Here is a 17,856-nt window from a genome sequence, read left to right as displayed (position 1 = left end):
ATATATATATGTATATTATCCCTGGGGATAGGGGTGAAAGAATACTTCCCACGTATTCCTCGCGTGTCGTAGAAAGCGACTAGAGGGGACGGGAGCGGGGGGCCGGAAATCCTCCCCTCCTTGTATTAACTTTCTAAAATGGGAAACAGAAGAAGGAGTCACGCGGGGAGTGATCATCCTCCTCGAAGGCTCAGAGTGGGGTGCCTAAATGTGTGTGGATGTAACCAAGATGTGAAAAAAGGAGAGATAGGTAGTATGTTTGAGGAAAGGAACCTGGATGTTTTGGCTCTGAGTGAAACGAAGCTCAAGGGTAAAGGGGAAGAGTGGTTTGGAAATGTCTGGGGAGTGAAGTCAGGGGTTAGTGAGAGGACAAGAGCAAGGGAAGGAGTAGCAATACTCCTGAAACAGGAGTTGTGGGAGTATGTGATAGAATGTAAGAAAGTAAATTCTCGATTAATATGGGTAAAATTGAAAGTTGATGGAGAGAGGTGGGTGATTATTGGTGCATATGCACCTGGGCATGAGAAGAAAGATCATGAGAGGCAAGTGTTTTGGGAGCAGCTGAATGAGTGTGTTAGCGGTTTTGATGCACGAGACCGGGTTATAGTGATGGGTGATTTGAATGCAAAGGTGAGTAATGTGGCAGTTGAGGGAATAATTGGTATGCATGGGGTGTTCAGTGTTGTAAATGGAAATGGTGAAGAGCTTGTAGATTTATGTGCTGAAAAAGGATTGAGGATTGGGAATACCTGGTTTAAAAAGCGAGATATACATAAGTATACTTATGTAAGTAGGAGAGATGGCCAGAGAGCGTTATTGGATTACGTGTTAATTGACAGGCGTGCGAAAGAGAGACTTTTGGATGTTAATGTGCTGAGAGGTGCAACTGGAGGGATGTCTGATCATTATCTTGTGGAGGCTAAGGTGAAGATTAGTATGGGTTTTCAGAAAAGAGGAGTGAATGTTGGGGTGAAGAAGGTGGTGAGAGTAAGTGAGCTTGGGAAGGAGACCTGTGTGGGGAAGTACCAGGAGAGACTGTGTACAGAATGGAAAAAGGTGAGAACAATGGAAGTAAGGGGAGTGGGGGAGGAATGGGATGTATTTAGGGAATCAGTGATGGATTGCGCAAAAGATGCTTGTGGCATGAGAAGAGTGGGAGGTGGGCTGTTTAGAAAGGGTAGTGAGTGGTGGGATGAAGAAGTAAGAGTATTAGTGAAAGAGAAGAGAGAGGCATTTGGACGATTTTTGCAGGGAAAAAATGCAATTGAGTGGGAGAAGTATAAAAGAAAGAGACAGGAGGTCAAGAGAAAGGTGCAAGAGGTGAAAAAAAGGGCAAATGAGAGTTGGGGTGAGAGACTATCAGTAAATTTTAGGGAGAATAAAAAGATGTTCTGGAAGGAGGTAAATAGGGTGCGTAAGACAAGGGAGCAAATGGGAACTTCAGTGAAGGGCGTAAATGGGGAGGTGATAACAAGTAGTGGTGATGTGAGAAGGAGATGGAATGAGTATTTTGAAGGTTTGTTGAATGTGTCTGATGACAGAGTGGCAGATATAGGGTGTTTTGGTCGAGGTGGTGTGCAAAGTGAGAGGGTTAGGGAAAATGATTTGGTAAACAGAGAAGAGGTAGTAAAAGCTTTGCGAAAGATGAAAGCCGGCAAGGCAGCAGGTTTGGATGGTATCGCAGTGGAATTTATTAAAAAAGGGGGTGACTGTATTGTTGACTGGTTGGTAAGGTTATTTAATGTATGTATGACTCATGGTGAGGTGCCTGAGGATTGGCGGAATGCGTGCATAGTGCCATTGTACAAAGGCAAAGGGGATAAGAGTGAGTGCTCAAATTACAGAGGTATAAGTTTGTTGAGTATTCCTGGTAAATTATATGGGAGGGTATTGATTGAGAGGGTGAAGGCATGTACAGAGCATCAGATTGGGGAAGAGCAGTGCGGTTTCAGAAGTGGTAGAGGATGTGTGGATCAGGTGTTTGCTTTGAAGAATGTATGTGAGAAATACTTAGAAAAGCAAATGGATTTGTATGTAGCATTTATGGATCTGGAGAAGGCATATGATAGAGTTGATAGAGATGCTCTGTGGAAGGTATTAAGAATATATGGTGTGGGAGGCAAGTTGTTAGAAGCAGTGAAAAGTTTTTATCGAGGATGTAAGGCATGTGTACGTGTAGGAAGAGAGGAAAGTGATTGGTTCTCAGTGAATGTAGGTTTGCGGCAGGGGTGTGTGATGTCTCCATGGTTGTTTAATTTGTTTATGGATGGGGTTGTTAGGGAGGTAAATGCAAGAGTCCTGGAAAGAGGGGCAAGTATGAAGTCTGTTGGGGATGAGAGAGCTTGGGAAGTGAGTCAGTTGTTGTTCGCTGATGATACAGCGCTGGTGGCTGATTCATGTGAGAAACTGCAGAAGCTGGTGACTGAGTTTGGTAAAGTGTGTGGAAGAAGAAAGTTAAGAGTAAATGTGAATAAGAGCAAGGTTATTAGGTACAGTAGGGTTGAGGGTCAAGTCAATTGGGAGGTGAGTTTGAATGGAGAAAAACTGGAGGAAGTGAAGTGTTTTAGATATCTGGGAGTGGATCTGGCAGCGGATGGAACCATGGAAGCGGAAGTGGATCATAGGGTGGGGGAGGGGGCGAAAATTTTGGGAGCCTTGAAAAATGTGTGGAAGTCGAGAACATTATCTCGGAAAGCAAAAATGGGTATGTTTGAGGGAATGGTGGTTCCAACAATGTTGTATGGTTGCGAGGCGTGGGCTATGGATAGAGTTGTGCGCAGGAGGATGGATGTGCTGGAAATGAGATGTTTGAGGACAATGTGTGGTGTGAGGTGGTTTGATCGAGTAAGTAACGTAAGGGTAAGAGAGATGTGTGGAAATAAAAAGAGTGTGGTTGAGAGAGCAGAAGAGGGTGTTTTGAAATGGTTTGGGCACATGGAGAGAATGAGTGAGGAAAGATTGACCAAGAGGATATATGTGTCGGAGGTGGAGGGAACGAGGAGAAGAGGGAGACCAAATTGGAGGTGGAAAGATGGAGTGAAAAAGATTTTGTGTGATCGGGGCCTGAACATGCAGGAGGGTGAAAGGAGGGCAAGGAATAGAGTGAATTGGAGCGATGTGGTATACAGGGGTTGACGTGCTGTCAGTGGATTGAATCAAGGCATGTGAAGCGTCTGGGGTAAACCATGGAAAGCTGTGTAGGTATGTATATTTGCGTGTGTGGACGTGTGTATGTACATGTGTATGGGGGGGGGGGTTGGGCCATTTCTTTCGTCTGTTTCCTTGCGCTACCTCGCAAACGCGGGAGACAGCGACAAAGTATAAAAAAAAAAAAAAAAAAAAAAAAAAAAAAAATATATATATATATATATGAGTCATACATACATTAAATAACCTTACCAACCAGTCAACAATACAGTCACCCCCTTTTTTAATAAATTCCACTGCAATACCATCCAAACCTGCTGCCTTGCCGGCTTTCATCTTCCGCAAAGCTTTCACTACCTCTTCTCTGTTTACCAAATCATTTTCCCTAACCCTCTCACTTTGCACACCACCTCGACCAAAACACCCTATATCTGCCACTCTATCATCAAACACATTCAACAAACCTTCAAAATACTCACTCCATCTCCTTCTCACATCACCACTACTTGTTATCACCTCCCCATTTGCGCCCTTCACTGAAGTTCTCATTTGCTCCCTTGTCTTACGCACTTTATTTACCTCCTTCCAGAACATCTTTTTATTCTCCCTAAAATTTAATGATACTCTCTCACCCCAACTCTCATTTGCCCTTTTTTTCACCTCTTGCACCTTTCTCTTGACCTCCTGTCTCTTTCTTTTATACATCTCCCACTCAATTGCCTTTTTTCCCTGCAAAAATCGTCCAAATGCCTCTCTCTTCTCTTTCACTTATACTCTTACTTCTTCATCCCACCACTCACTACCCTTTCTAATCAACCCACCTCCCACTCTTCTCATGCCACAAGCATCTTTTGTGCAATCCATCACTGATTCCCTAAATACATCCCATTCCTCCCCCACTCCCCTTACTTCCATTGTTCTCACCTTTTTCCATTCTGTACTCAGTCTCTCCTGGTACTTCCTCACACAGGTCTCCTTCCCAAGCTCACTTACTCTCACCACCCTCTTCACCCCAACATTCACTCTTCTTTTCTGAAAACCCATACAAATCTTCACCTTAGCTTCCACAAGATAATGATCAGACATCCCTCCAGTTGCACCTCTCAGCACATTAACATCCAAAAGTCTCTCTGAGGATTGGCGGAATGCGTGCATAGTGCCATTGTACAAAGGCAAAGGGGATAAGAGTAAGTGCTCAAATTACAGAGGTATAAGTTTGTTGAGTATTCCTGGTAAATCATATGGGAGGGTATTGATTGAAAGGGTGAAGGCATGTACAGAGCATCAGATTGGGGAAGAGCAGTGTTGTTTCAGAAGTGGTAGAGGATGTGTGGATCAGGTTTTTGCTTTGAAGAATGTATGTGAGAAATACTTAGAAAAGCAAATGGATTTGTATGTAGCATTTATGGATCTGGAGAAGGCATATGATAGAGTTGATAGAGATGCTCTGTGGAAGGTATTAAGAATATATGGTGTGGGAGGAAAGTTGTTAGAAGCAGTGAAAAGTTTTTATCGAGGATGTAAGGCATGTGTACGTGTAGGATGAGAGGAAAGTGATTGGTTCTCAGTGAATGTAGGTTTGCGGCAGGGGTGTGTGATGTCTCCATGGTTGTTTAATTTGTTTATGGATGGGGTTGTTAGGGAGGTAAATGCAAGAGTTTTGGAAAGAGGGGCAAGTATGAAGTCTGTTGGGGATGAGAGAGCTTGGGAAGTGAGTCAGTTGTTGTTCGCTGATGATACAGCGCTGGTGGCTGATTCATGTGAGAAACTGCAGAAGCTGGTGACTGAGTTTGGTAAAGTGTGTGGAAGAAGAAAGTTAAGAGTAAATGTGAATAAGAGCAAGGTTATTAGGTACAGTAGGGTTGAGGGTCAAGTCAATTGGGAGGTGAGTTTGAATGGAGAAAAACTGGAGGAAGTGAAGTGTTTTAGATATCTGGGAGTGGATCTGGCAGCGGATGGAACCATGGAAGCGGAAGTGGATCATAGGGTGGGGGAGGGGGCAAAAATTCTGGGGGCCTTGAAGAATGTGTGGAAGTCGAGAACATTATCTCGGAAAGCAAAAATGGGTATGTTTGAAGGAATAGTGGTTCCAACAATGTTGTATGGTTGCGAGGCGTGGGCTACGGATAGAGTTGTGCGCAGGAGGATGGATGTGCTGGAAATGAGATGTTTGAGGACAATGTGTGGTGTGAGGTGGTTTGATCGAGTGAGTAACGTAAGGGTAAGAGAGATGTGTGGAAATAAAAAGAGCGTGGTTGAGAGAGCAGAAGAGGGTGTTTTGAAGTGGTTCGGGCACATGGAGAGAATGAGTGAGGAAAGATTGACCAAGAGGATATATGTGTCGGAGGTGGAGGGAACGAGGAGAAGAGGGAGACCAAATTGGAGGTGGAAAGATGGAGTGAAAAAGATTTTGTGTGATCGGGGCCTGAACATGCAGGAGGGTGAAAGGAGGGCAAGGAATAGAGTGAATTGGAGTGATGTGGTATACCGGGGTTGACGTGCTGTCAGTGGATGGAATCAAGGCATGTGAAGCGTCTGGGGTAAACCTTGGAAAGCTGTGTAGGTATGTATATTTGCGTGTGTGGATGTGTGTATATACATGTGTATGGGGGGGGGTTGGGCCATTTCTTTCGTCTGTTTCCTTGCGCTACCTCGCAAACGCGGGAGACAGCGACAAAGTATAATAAATAAATATAAATAAATATTTTTTTTTTTTTTTTTCATACTATTTGCTATTTCCCGCGATAGTGAGGTAGCGTTAAGAACAGAGGACTGGGCCTTTGAGGGAATATCCTCACCTGGACCTCTTCTCTGTTCCTTCTTTTGGAAAATTAAAAAAAAAAAAAAAAAACAAGAGGGGAGGATTTCCAGCCCCCCGCTCCCTTCCCTTTTAGTCGCCTTCTACGACACGCAGGGAATACGCAGGGAAATAAATATATATATATATAAATATATATATATATATATATATATATATATATATATATATATATATATATATAGGGAAAATAAAAAGATGTTCTGGAAGGAGGTAAATAAAGTGCGTAAGACAAGGGAGCAAATGGGAACTTCAGTGAAGGGCGCAAATGGGGAGGTGATAACAAGTAGTGGTGATGTGAGAAGGAGATGGAGTGAGTATTTTGAAGGTTTGTTGAATGTGTTTGATGATAGAGTGGCAGATATAGGGTGTTTTGGTCGAGGTGGTGTGCAAAGTGAGAGGGTTAGGGAAAATGATTCGGTAAACAGAGAAGAGATAGTAAAAGCTTTGCGGAAGATGAAAGCCAGCAAGGCAGCAGGTTTGGATGGTATTGCAGTGGAATTTGTTAAAAAAGGAGGTGACTGTATTATTGACTGGTTGGTAAGGTTATTTAATGTATGTATGACTCATGGTGAGGTGCCTGAGGATTGGCGGAATGCGTGCATAGTGCCATTGTACAAAGGCAAAGGGGATAAGAGTGAGTGCTCAAATTACAGAGGTATAAGTTTGTTGAGTATTCCTGGTAAATTATATGCGAGGGTATTGATTGAGAGGGTGAAGGCATGTACAGAGCATCAGATTGGGGAAGAGCAATGTGGTTTCAGAAGTGGTAGAGGATGTGTGGATCAGGTGTTTGCTTTGAAGAATGTATGTGAGAAATACTTAGAAAAGCAAATGGATTTGTATGTAGCATTTATGGATCTGGAGAAGGCATATGATAGAGTTGATAGAGATGCTCTGTGGAAGGTATTAAGAATATAAGGTGTGGGAGGCAAGTTGTTAGAAGCAGTGAAAAGTTTTTATCGAGGATGTAAGGCATGTGTATGTGTAGGAAGAGAGGAAAGTGATTGGTTCTCAGTGAATGTAGGTTTGTGGCAGGGGTGTGTGATGTCTCCATGGTTGTTTAATTTGTTTATGGATGGGGTTGTTAGGGAGGTGAATGCAAGAGTTTTGGAAAGAGGGGCAAGTATGAAGTCTGTTGGGGATGAGAGAGCTTGAGAAGTGAGTTCAGTTGTTGTTCGCTGATGATACAGCGCTGGTGGCTGATTCATGTGAGAAACTGCAGAAGCTGGTGACTGAGTTTGGTAAAGTGTGTGAAAGAAGAAAGTTAAGAGTAAATGTGAATAAGAGCAAGGTTATTAGGTACAGTAGGGTTGAGGGTCAAGTCAATTGAGAGGTAAGTTTGAATGGAGAAAAACTGGAGGAAGTAAAGTGTTTTAGATATCTGGGAGCGGATCTGGCAGCAGATGGAACCATGGATGCGGAAGTGAATCATAGGGTGGGGGAGGGGGCAAAAATCCTGGGAGCCTTGAAGAATGTGTGAAAGTCAAGAACATTATCTCGGAAAGCAAAAATGGGTATGTCTGAAGGAATAGTAGTTCCAACAATGTTGTATGGTTGCAAGGCATGGGCTATGGATAGAGTTGTGCGCAGGAGGGTGGATGTGCTGATGAAATGAGATGTTTGAGGACAATGTGTGGTGTGAGGTGGTTTGATCGAGTAAGTAACGTAAGGGTAAGAGAGATGTGTGGAAATAAAAAGAGCGTGGTTGAGAGAGCAGAAGAGTGTGTTTTGAAATGGTTTGGGCACATGGAGAGAATGAGTGAGAAAAGATTGACCAAGACGATATATGTGTTGGAGGTGGAGGGAACGAGAAGTGGGAGACCAAATTGGAGGTGGAAAGATGGAGTGAAAAAGATTTTGTGTGATTGGGGCCTGACATGCAGGAGGGTGAAAGGAGGGCAAGGAATAGAGTGAATTGGATCGATGTGGTATACCGGGGTTGACGTGCTGTCAGTGTATTGAATCAGGGCATGTGAAGTGTCTGGGGTAAACCATGGAAAGTTGTGTGGGGCCTGGATGTGGAAAGGGAGCTGTGGTTTCGGGCATTATTTGTATGACAGCTAGAGAATGAGTGTGAACGAATGGGGCCTTTGTTGTCTTTTCCTAGTGCTACCTCGCACACATGAGGGGGGAGGGGGATGGTATTCCATGTGTGGCGAGGTGGCGATGGGAATGAATAAAGGCAGACAGAGTGAATTGTGTGCATGGGTATATATGTAAGTGTCTGTGTGTGTATATATGTGTACATTGAGATGTATAGGTATGTATATTTGCGTGTGTGGACGTGTATGTATATACACTGTGTATGGGGGTGGGTTGGGCCATTTCTTTTGTCTGTTTCCTTGCGCTACCTCGCAAACGCGGGGGACAGCGACAAAGGAAAATAATTATAAATATATATATATATATATATATATATATATATATATATATATATATAGGGAGAATAAAAAGATGTTCTGGAAGGAGGTAAATAAAGTGCGTAAGACAAGAGAGCAAATGGGAACTTCAGTGAAGGGCGCAAATGGGGAGGTGATAACAAGTAGTGGGGATGTGAGAAGGAGATGGAGTGAGTATTTTGAAGGTTTGGTGAATGTGTTTGATGATAGAGTGGCAGATATACGGTGTCTTGGTCGAGGTGGTGTGCAAAGTGAGAGGGTTAGGGAAAATGATTTGGTAAACAGAGAAGAGGTAGTAAAAGCTTTGCGGAAGATGAAAGCCGGCAAGGCAGCAGGTTTCGATGGTATTGCAGTGGAATTTATTAAAAAAGGGGGTGACTGTATTATTGACTGGTTGGTAAGGTTATTTAATGTATGTATGACTCATGGTGAGGTGCCTGAGGATTGGCGGAATGCGTGCACAGTGCCATTGTACAAAGGCAAAGAGGATAAGAGTGAGTGCTCAAATTACAGAGGTATAAGTTTGTTGAGTATTCCTGGTAAATTATATGGGAGGGTATTGATTGAGAGGGTGAAGGCATGTACAGAGCATCAGATTGGGGAAGAGCAGTGTGGTTTCAGAAGTGGTAGAGGATGTGTGGATCAGGTGTTTGCTTTGAAGAATGTATGTGAGAAATACTTAGAAAAGCAAATGGATTTGTATGTAGCATTTATGGATCTGGAGAAGGCATATGATAGAGTTGATAGAGATGCTCTGTGGAAGGTATTAAGATTATATGGTGTGGGAGGCAAGTTGTTAGATGCAGTGAAAAGTTTTTATCGAGGATGTAAGGCATGTGTACGTGTAGGAAGTGAGGAAAGTGTTTGGTTCTCAGTGAATGTAGGTTTGTGGCAGGGGTGTGTGATGTCTCCATGCTTGTTTAATTTGTTTATGGATGGGGTTGTTAGGGAGGTAAATGCAAGAGTTTTGGAAAGAGGGGCAAGTATGAAGTCTGTTGGGGATGAGAGAGCTTGAGAAGTGAGTTCAGTTGTTGTTCGCTGATGATACAGCGCTGGTGGCTGATTCATGTGAGAAACTGCAGAAGCTGGTGACTGAGTTTGGTAAAGTGTGTGAAAGAAGAAAGTTAAGAGTAAATGTGAATAAGAGCAAGGTTATTAGGTGCAGTATGGTTGAGGGTCAAGTCAATTGGGAGGTAAGTTTAAATGGAGAAAAACTGGAGGAAGTAAAGTGTTTTAGATATCTGGGAGTGGATCTGGCTGTGGATGGAACCATGGAAGTGGAAGTGGATCATAGGGTGGGGGAGGGGGCGAAAATCCTCAGAGCCTTGAAGAATGTGTGGAAGTCGAGAACATTATCTCGGAAAGCAAAAATGGGTATGTTTGAAGGATAAGTGGTTCCAAAAATGTTGTATGGTTGCGAGGCGTGGGCTATGGATAGAGTTGTGTGCAGGAGGATGGATGTGCTGGAAATGAGATGTTTGAGGACAATGTGTGGTGTGAGGTGGTTTGATCGAGTAAGTAACGTAAGGGTAAGAGAGACGTGTGGAAATAAAAAGAGCGTGGTTGAGAGAGCAGAAGAGGGTGTTTTGAAATGATTTGGTCACATGGAGAGAATGAGTGAGGAAAGATTGACCAAGAGGATATATGTGTCGCAGGTGGAGGGAACGAGGAGAAGTGGGAGACCAAACTGGAGGTGGAAAGATGGAGTGAAAAAGATTTTGTGTGATCAGGGCCTGAACATGCAGGAGGGTGAAAGGAGGGCAAGGAATAGAGTGAATTGGATCGATGTGGTATACCGGGGTTGACATGCTGTCAGTGGATTGAATCAGGGCATGTGAAGCGTCTGGGGTAAACCATGGAAAGCTGTGTAGGTATGTATATTTGCGTGTGTGGACGTATGTATATACATGTGTATGGGGGTGGGTTGGGCCATTTCTTTCGTCTGTTTCCTTGCGCTACCTCACAAATGCGGGAGACAGAAAAAAAAAAAAAAAATATATAAATATATATATATATATATATATATATATATATATATATATATATATATATATGTATATTTTTTTTTTTCATACTATTCGCCATTTCCCGCATTAGCGAGGTAGCGTTAAGAACAGAGGACTGGGCCTTTGAGGGAATATCCTCACCTGGCCCCCTTCTCTGTTCTTTCTTTTGGAAAAAAAAAAAAAAGAGAGGGGAGGATTTCTAGCCCCCCACTCCCTTCCCTTTTAGTCGCCTTCTACAACACGCAGGGAATACGTGGAAAGTATTCTTTCTCAGACGAACATCGTCTGATATTTTGTGCAAAGAAGTTCAGGAATTTGCCAGATTTTCTGCAGATTATCACCTCCTTGCACAAGCTATTTATTGTCAACTGGAACTGAAGAATTTAGTTAAAGAAAGCAGTCACAAAGTCCCTAAACTCTTCATTTTGTACATACCATCCATTGTGCAAGTCATTCATTCTCATTCTTTTTAAGAGTGACTTAAGAATCATCACACAGAGGAAAAGATAAGTCCCATCCTTGGTTATGTTACTCCCATCAACCAATGTAATGTGAGGTGAAAATGGAGGAAATGTTTCCCTGAAATACTGCACATATCTATTTGTTTCCACCACTAACATTCAATGGAAGAAGTTGGTAGGAACATTAGGCAGAAGCATTAAGGTAGAAGTAGTCTGTAAGAACTCAAGGTAGGAACCTCTGCTAACACTGAGCAAGAGTTACCTTCTGCCAATGGCCTGTTAAGGAATATGCACTAAAGGCGAAGAAGCAATATTGGATTTCACCAATATATATCTATTTATTTTTTTTATTATACTTTGTCGCTGTCTCCCGCGTTTGCGAGGTAGCGCAAGGAAACAGACGAAAGAAATGGCCCAACCCCCCCATACACATGTATAAACATACGTCCACACACGCAAATATACATACCTACACAGCTTTCCATGGTTTACCCCAGACGCTTCACACGCCCTGATTCAATCCACTGACAGCACGTCAACCCCGGTATACCACATCGCTCCAATTCACTCTATTCCTTGCCCTCCTTTCACCCTCCTGCATGTTCAGGCCCCGATCACACAAAATCTTTTTCACTCCATCTTTTTTTTTCTTTCTTTCATACTATTCGCCATTTCCCGCATCAGCGAGGAAGCGTTAAGAACAGAGGACTGGGCCTCTGAGGAAACATCCTCATCTAGCCCCCTTCTCTGTTCCTTCCTTTGGAAAAAAAAAAAAGGTAGCGTTAAGAACAGAGGACTGGGCCTTTGAGGGAATATCCTCACCTGGCCCCCTTGCTTATCTAATACAATACCAGGAGATCCAAGAAGTCTATATGGAGTGACTAAATAAACACTCAGATGGAGACTAAACTCATGGATGAGGAAAACACTTGGTGATCCAGAATAGACAATTACATCAGGGTAGCAGCAACAAAAAAAAAAAAATCAATATTGTAAAACAAACAATATATAATGACTGGAGGAGTGGCAGTCAAGGGAAACAGCAGCATCAAATAAAGAATTGTGAGGTGAGTGCTATATACTAGCCATGCCATCATGGCGAAATCTAGGCATGAGTATTGTAGACTCACCCACTACTGAATTCAAGACCTTTGCCTTTACTTCCTTTATCACTCAGTCATGGAACAGATTCAAGAACCATGGTAACATAATACATCTTTAACACAGACCCATCTTCACTGAGAACCACTCCCTCCTCTTTTCTTACCCTCATAATACCTTACTATCCCATGAAAAATTGCTCACTGCATTTTGCAACTTTTCACCAGGCTTATTAACATGTAGCACCTTTCACAAGGCCTCTCTGTTTACCTATCTATCTATATCCCTAATGCCCATTCCTTCTGAGAACTCCCATTAAAGGGGTGACCATGGCAAAAGGTCTCCACTTTTCCTTGTCTTTACATGCCTCCCTGTCAACCCAGTCATATGCTTTCTCCAGATTGATAAATATTACATACTCATACAGGTCACTTTTTCCAAGTATTTCTTACTCAAATTTTTCAATGCAAACCCTCTAACTCTACTGAAGCCGCAAAGATGGCAGACCTAAGGCAGGAGGGTTAGGTATGGTAAAAAGTGCAAAATACGTTATCATAAAAAAATCATCTAACAAATGAGAACTATGTGTTCCAGCTAAGGATGACCTAAAGATCATGCTCATTCTGATGCATCTATGATGCTGTATTGGAAAAAGTAAACAAGTTTTTCAATTTTCCAATTTTGTACTGTACTGTCCAAAATATTTTTGTTGCAACATAACTAAGTATTGGTATTCCATACTGTTTTTGAAGCAGCACCTAGCATTTGATGGATCTGGATTCAAACAGATGGAAATCTTTTGGGTTAATACTCATTTTTCTAGAATGATAACAAACAAAATCAAGGCATGATATTTACAGGGGTCATATGTAATTGCAGTGTGAAAAAACTGTCTAACTCTCCTTCATGCAATCATAAATTCTGTGGAAAAAACTCACTGTCTCACTATAGTGTCCATAGTGGTAGTTGCGGGATGAGCGGAAGCCATTGATGTTGAACTTGTCTTGCAGGGTAAGTTGGGCAGCCAGCTTGGCCAGTTGACGGCTCTGCTCACTGGCTCCAGGTTGCCTAGCCAAGTTCCTCACATGAGTCCAGATGTAGGAGCCAACTGATATGGAAGTAACATGTAAGAATTTCTTCATTATTAGCACACTGTTGTATACTTACAGGAATGTGATTAATTACCTGTATGTACTGTATGGGGAGGTGGTTATACACTTATGGTACCCATCCCTTGAATATGCTCTATTCTCATAAACCTTCTTACATCAATGCATATTGTCTATGTTAGTCATATTTTCAGTCATTTCATTCCATTCATCCAGCACTCCTATACTGTAAAAGTACTCCTTATATCTTTTTTTTAACAAGTTTCTTCATTTACTGCATGCTGTGTTCTTTGGTTGTCCCATCCCTACATCTTTCAAAAAATCATTCACTTCCTAAATCATCAATCTGTTTTTAAGACTTACAAGTTTTAATGACACCCTCACTCTTCTCTCTTCTAAAGTAGGTAAATTAAGAGTCTCTAGCCTTTCCCTGTAACTCAGCCTCTCTTAATTCTGGTGCTATCTTTGCTGCTAAATATTTCCTTCTCCATATACTTGAAAGCAATTCAAATATTTGCCAGCAGTGAGTCTGTATCTTTCATTCTCCTAAGATGGGACACTGACAACAGGTTAGGGACTATGTCAACCATCTTTCTCATACAAGAATCCTGAAAAGCTTATGTTCTGCCATATAATATTTATACTGAGGTCTTCTTTCACTTTGTACCATTCTCATTACATCAGCTAGAGATACATTCAATCAACTATGTATCACACCAACTGTGGGGACTATTTAGGTCCCTTTGTAAGTTGATTCAATCCTCCTCACTTTTCACTTCACTCAAGACCTTTTTATAATCTGCAAACATAATCAAGTAGGAGTCCAGATCTTCAGACAAATTATATGCATACATCAAGATGAGCAAAAATCTCAGAACAGAACCCTGTGGCACTCCCTTGGTTACCTTGACCTATCTGGGGAAGGTTCCATGACATGCTCCAAATGTTCCCTTCCACTGAGATAATCTTCTATCCATCAACGAAGGTTTCCCATTATTCCTGTATAGTGATCCAGCTTCTTCATCATCCTCCTATGTGATAGTGTCAATGGCTTTCTGGCAATCCAGATGCAAACAATCCATCCAGCCTTCCCTTTTGTCGAAGATAGAGCTCACTCTCTTGAAATCTAAGAGGTTTTTACACACAACCTCCTTTCCATTAAACATTGCTGTTTCTCACTCAAGTACCTGTGTGATCAACTATCTGAAATAACCCATCTGTACTGTAAGGAGAGGGATTTTACACTTGGTGAGCTGTCACTTGAACACTCTATGCTATTACACATAACCTCCTTTCCATAAAACTGTGTTGTCTATCATCTAGGTAACTAGGCAATTAACTATTTGGAATTACCTAGCTGTACTTTATGGAGAAGTTTCATGTTCACTGGGCCCTATCTTTTGAACATTCTCTACTATTACACAATGTCTTAAATCTATGTATACTGTCTGCATTAGCCATATCCTCAGACATTCTGTTACCTTCATCAACCACTCTTATACTATAAAATTGCCTCTTTTATCCTCTTTAACAAGTTTCCTGGTTAACTTTTATGTTATATCCTTTGGTTGCTTCACCCCTAAATCTCTCAAAGAACAGCTCACTTTCCACATCCTCAATCTGTCTTAAACCCTTAAGAGGTTGACAAAACATCAACCCTCACTCATCTTTCTCCTAAGATGGGCAAATTCTAAGCCTCTAGCCTTTCCCTGTCATTCATTTCTCTAGATTCCAGCACCACCTTTGTTGCCCTCTATGGGTCTTTCACTATTTCCTCTTTATGCTTCTTTAGGTACAGTAACAAACTGAGAAGCATATTCTAGTTTTGGCCTTACACAGGGTATGAACAGCTTGCTAAATATTTCTTTATCCACATATTTGACAGCCATTCTGTGTGCCAGCACATAGTTTGTCTCCTTAACTATTCTCCTAAGCTGGGACTCTACAATGGGTCAGGGAGAATGTCACTTCCCATGTCTTTCTCACCCAGAACCCTGAAGCTTATTTCTTGTTAGATAGTAATCATATTATGGCCTTCATTCACTATGTGCCTTCCTCATTACTTTACATTTGCTCAGCTCAGGTTGAATTTCATCAACCATGTATTGGACCAACTTTGGAGTCTGTTACACTCTCGTGAAAGCAGATGCAATCCTGCTTACTTCTCATTTCATTCATGACCTTTGCTTCATTTGCATCACATTCAGGAAGGAGTACATTTCCTCAAGGAAGGTATTTTCATATAACAAGAAGAGTAAAGGTCCAAAAGAGAACCCTGATGCATTCCACTGGTCACCTTGATCCATTTGGAGAAGGCCTCTCTGACATGCATCCTTTGTTCCCTTCCACTGAGATAATCTTCAAAACATTGAAGGAGTTTCCCCTTTATTCCTGCCAGGTAATTCCACTTCATAATCAGCCCCCATGCACTACAGTGTCAAATGCTTTCTGATGGTCCAGATACAAACAATCTACCCAGCCTTCTCTTTTGTCTATGAGAGCTTACCATCTTGTAAAAATCTTAGAGGTTTGTTGCACATAACATCCATTCCTTAAGATGTGGTGTCTCTTAGTTAATATCTCCTCTGTGAAAATTCTTCCATTTCTATCTGTCTATCCATATTTCTAATGCCCATTTCCTTTGGAAACACCCTCAAAGGGGTGGTCATGGCAAGAGAGTCTCCATTACTAGTAAATTCCAGTGTTGCTTCTTAGCCTTAAGTGCCTCACTCTTAACAGGCTACTGACTGAGGTGAACTCAAGCACAGTGTTTTCAAAGGCTCCTACCTAAAGTTCCTTTCATCTTCTATCTAATGTGTCTACCTAATTTTCCTGTCTAATGTTCCAATCTACCGCTTCTATTTGATGCTCTCACCTACTGTTCTTACCTACTACTTCTACTTAATGCTCCTGTCTAATGTTCTTACCTGCTACTTTTATCTACTGCTCTTATCATTTTGCCAGAGGATAGGGCTGGCGCACAGCACTCACAAAATGAAAATCTAGTTACAAAGAATGAGTTATGAGTTAAGTGTTGTTAAGTGTGATGTGTGACAAGGAGAGATTGTATGTTTTTGGACAGAATGCCAGCAATCCATGTGTGGGTGAGGCAGAGAGAAAGACAGCTACCAGGGTCAGAGAAATGCAACTTGACAACCACTGAAGTGCTGACTCACTATGAAGCATTTACTAACCCTCCCAATACCCAGGTGGGTAGTAACCGTAATATCCTTCCCTGGTCGGTGGCTGCCTACCAACTACTTCTTTACAGTCATCCATTTGTATCCTAATTATCTTTTCCAGAACCTTACATACCGCACTTGTCAGTGAGACCAGTCTGTAGTTCAGTGGCTGTTCCCAGTCTCTTTTCTTACACATAGGTATGACATTCACCCTTTTCCATTCCAGTGGCACTCTGCCTCCCTATGGTGACATAGGTATGACATTTACCCTTTTCCATTCCACTGGCACTCTGCCTCTCTCTAGTGACATAGGTATGACATTCACCCTTTTCCATTCCACTAACACTCTGCCTCTCTCTAGTGACATAAGTATGACATTCACCCTTTTCCGTTCCACTGGCACTTTGCCTCTCTCTAGTGACATAGGTATGACATTCACCCTTTTCCATTCCACTGGCACTCTGCCTCTCTCTAGTGATGTTTTAAACAGTATTTCAAGGGGTTTATGTAATATATGTGCATACATCTTTGGTACATATGGTGATATTCCATCAGAACCATGACCTTCGTATAGGTTAAGACCTTTTAGTATTGTTAATGTCTTTTCTAGATATCGAGAACATCCAAGAGATGGGACCCCATGAGCATAAAACTCCCTTATTGTACAGTTACAAGAGATGAGATAACATGAGTATACAACTTTCACACTAATACACAGATAACAAATAAGTATCTCACAGTAGATCCTTCTCACCTAAATTTTTGGGTATCATGTGAGAAAAGTGTTTGAGGATGCTAGAGACCTCCTTTGGACATCTCTTCCAAGGAAAAGTTTCTTAGGGAAATCCGAGATAAAGGCTTCCCTCCAAACTTGAGGTTCCAGGGTACAGACCAAGTTGATTTCCCCCCCCCCACCACCACCAAAAAAAAAGGCTGTAACCTAAAAGAAGTTCATAACCAGCTGAATGAGGTTTTGAGCTTCCTGGATGAACTGACAGATGTTCTTCTCCTATGGTGATATATTTCCTAAATGATAGACTGGGCATAAGGACTGATGCTGTCTAGTCACAGTCTTCCAAAAGTAAATCATTGTGGAGGTATTTCGAAACTTGTCATTTTCCCATCAATAATCTAGGGTTTGGATTAATCTCAACCAAAGACATGCCATCATCAAAAATGAGAAGTTTCTTATGTCTAGACATAGTGTGTAACTCATAAAACCTCCTTCCTAAGCCTAAAACTACAAGGAATAAAATTTTCAAAGGAAGATGTTTAGGAGCTAATCTGCTTGAGAAAATCTTGATTTGAAGAAGTTCTAGGACTTTAACAGCTCAAAAAATAAGCTTGGAAAAACTTGTCCCAAACAGGTCCAAAGAGACATTAAAAAATGTTTTGAAAATGGTTCCTAAAAGGCACTCTTGTGGGAGGCGATAGTATTACTAGCCTTCTTTTATTTATGAAGGACTCCAAACTTGCAGCTTGTGAAACCTCTGAGGAACTGAAATCTTCAAGGACAGATCGAAAAAGTTTTCACAATGAACGATAAACTGTCTCTGGAAAGAGGGACAGATATCATTGAGAAAACCATCAGTAAAGCATTCACTAAGTTTCTGTAAAAGTGTTTGAGAAA

At 41.7% G+C, this 17,856-nt stretch overlaps 1 protein-coding gene across 1 annotated transcript in view; it reads right to left on the bottom strand.

The window, feature by feature from the left end:
- LOC139761481 (uncharacterized) overlaps positions 1 to 17,856 on the bottom strand; it is a 248,581-nt gene that overhangs the window by 191,049 nt on the left and 39,676 nt on the right. Inside the window, exon 14 of the mRNA XM_071685735.1 lies at positions 12,874 to 13,043. Within this exon, the coding sequence (XP_071541836.1) occupies positions 12,874 to 13,043 (170 nt within the window). The remainder of the gene's footprint in view (positions 1 to 12,873; positions 13,044 to 17,856) is intronic.

Source organism: Panulirus ornatus, chromosome 40 (genome assembly GCF_036320965.1).
Source record: "Panulirus ornatus isolate Po-2019 chromosome 40, ASM3632096v1, whole genome shotgun sequence".
NCBI classification, from domain to species: domain Eukaryota; kingdom Metazoa; phylum Arthropoda; class Malacostraca; order Decapoda; family Palinuridae; genus Panulirus; species Panulirus ornatus.
Note: the sequence above shows the minus strand (reverse complement) of the source record. Positions and strands in the feature narration are given on the sequence as shown.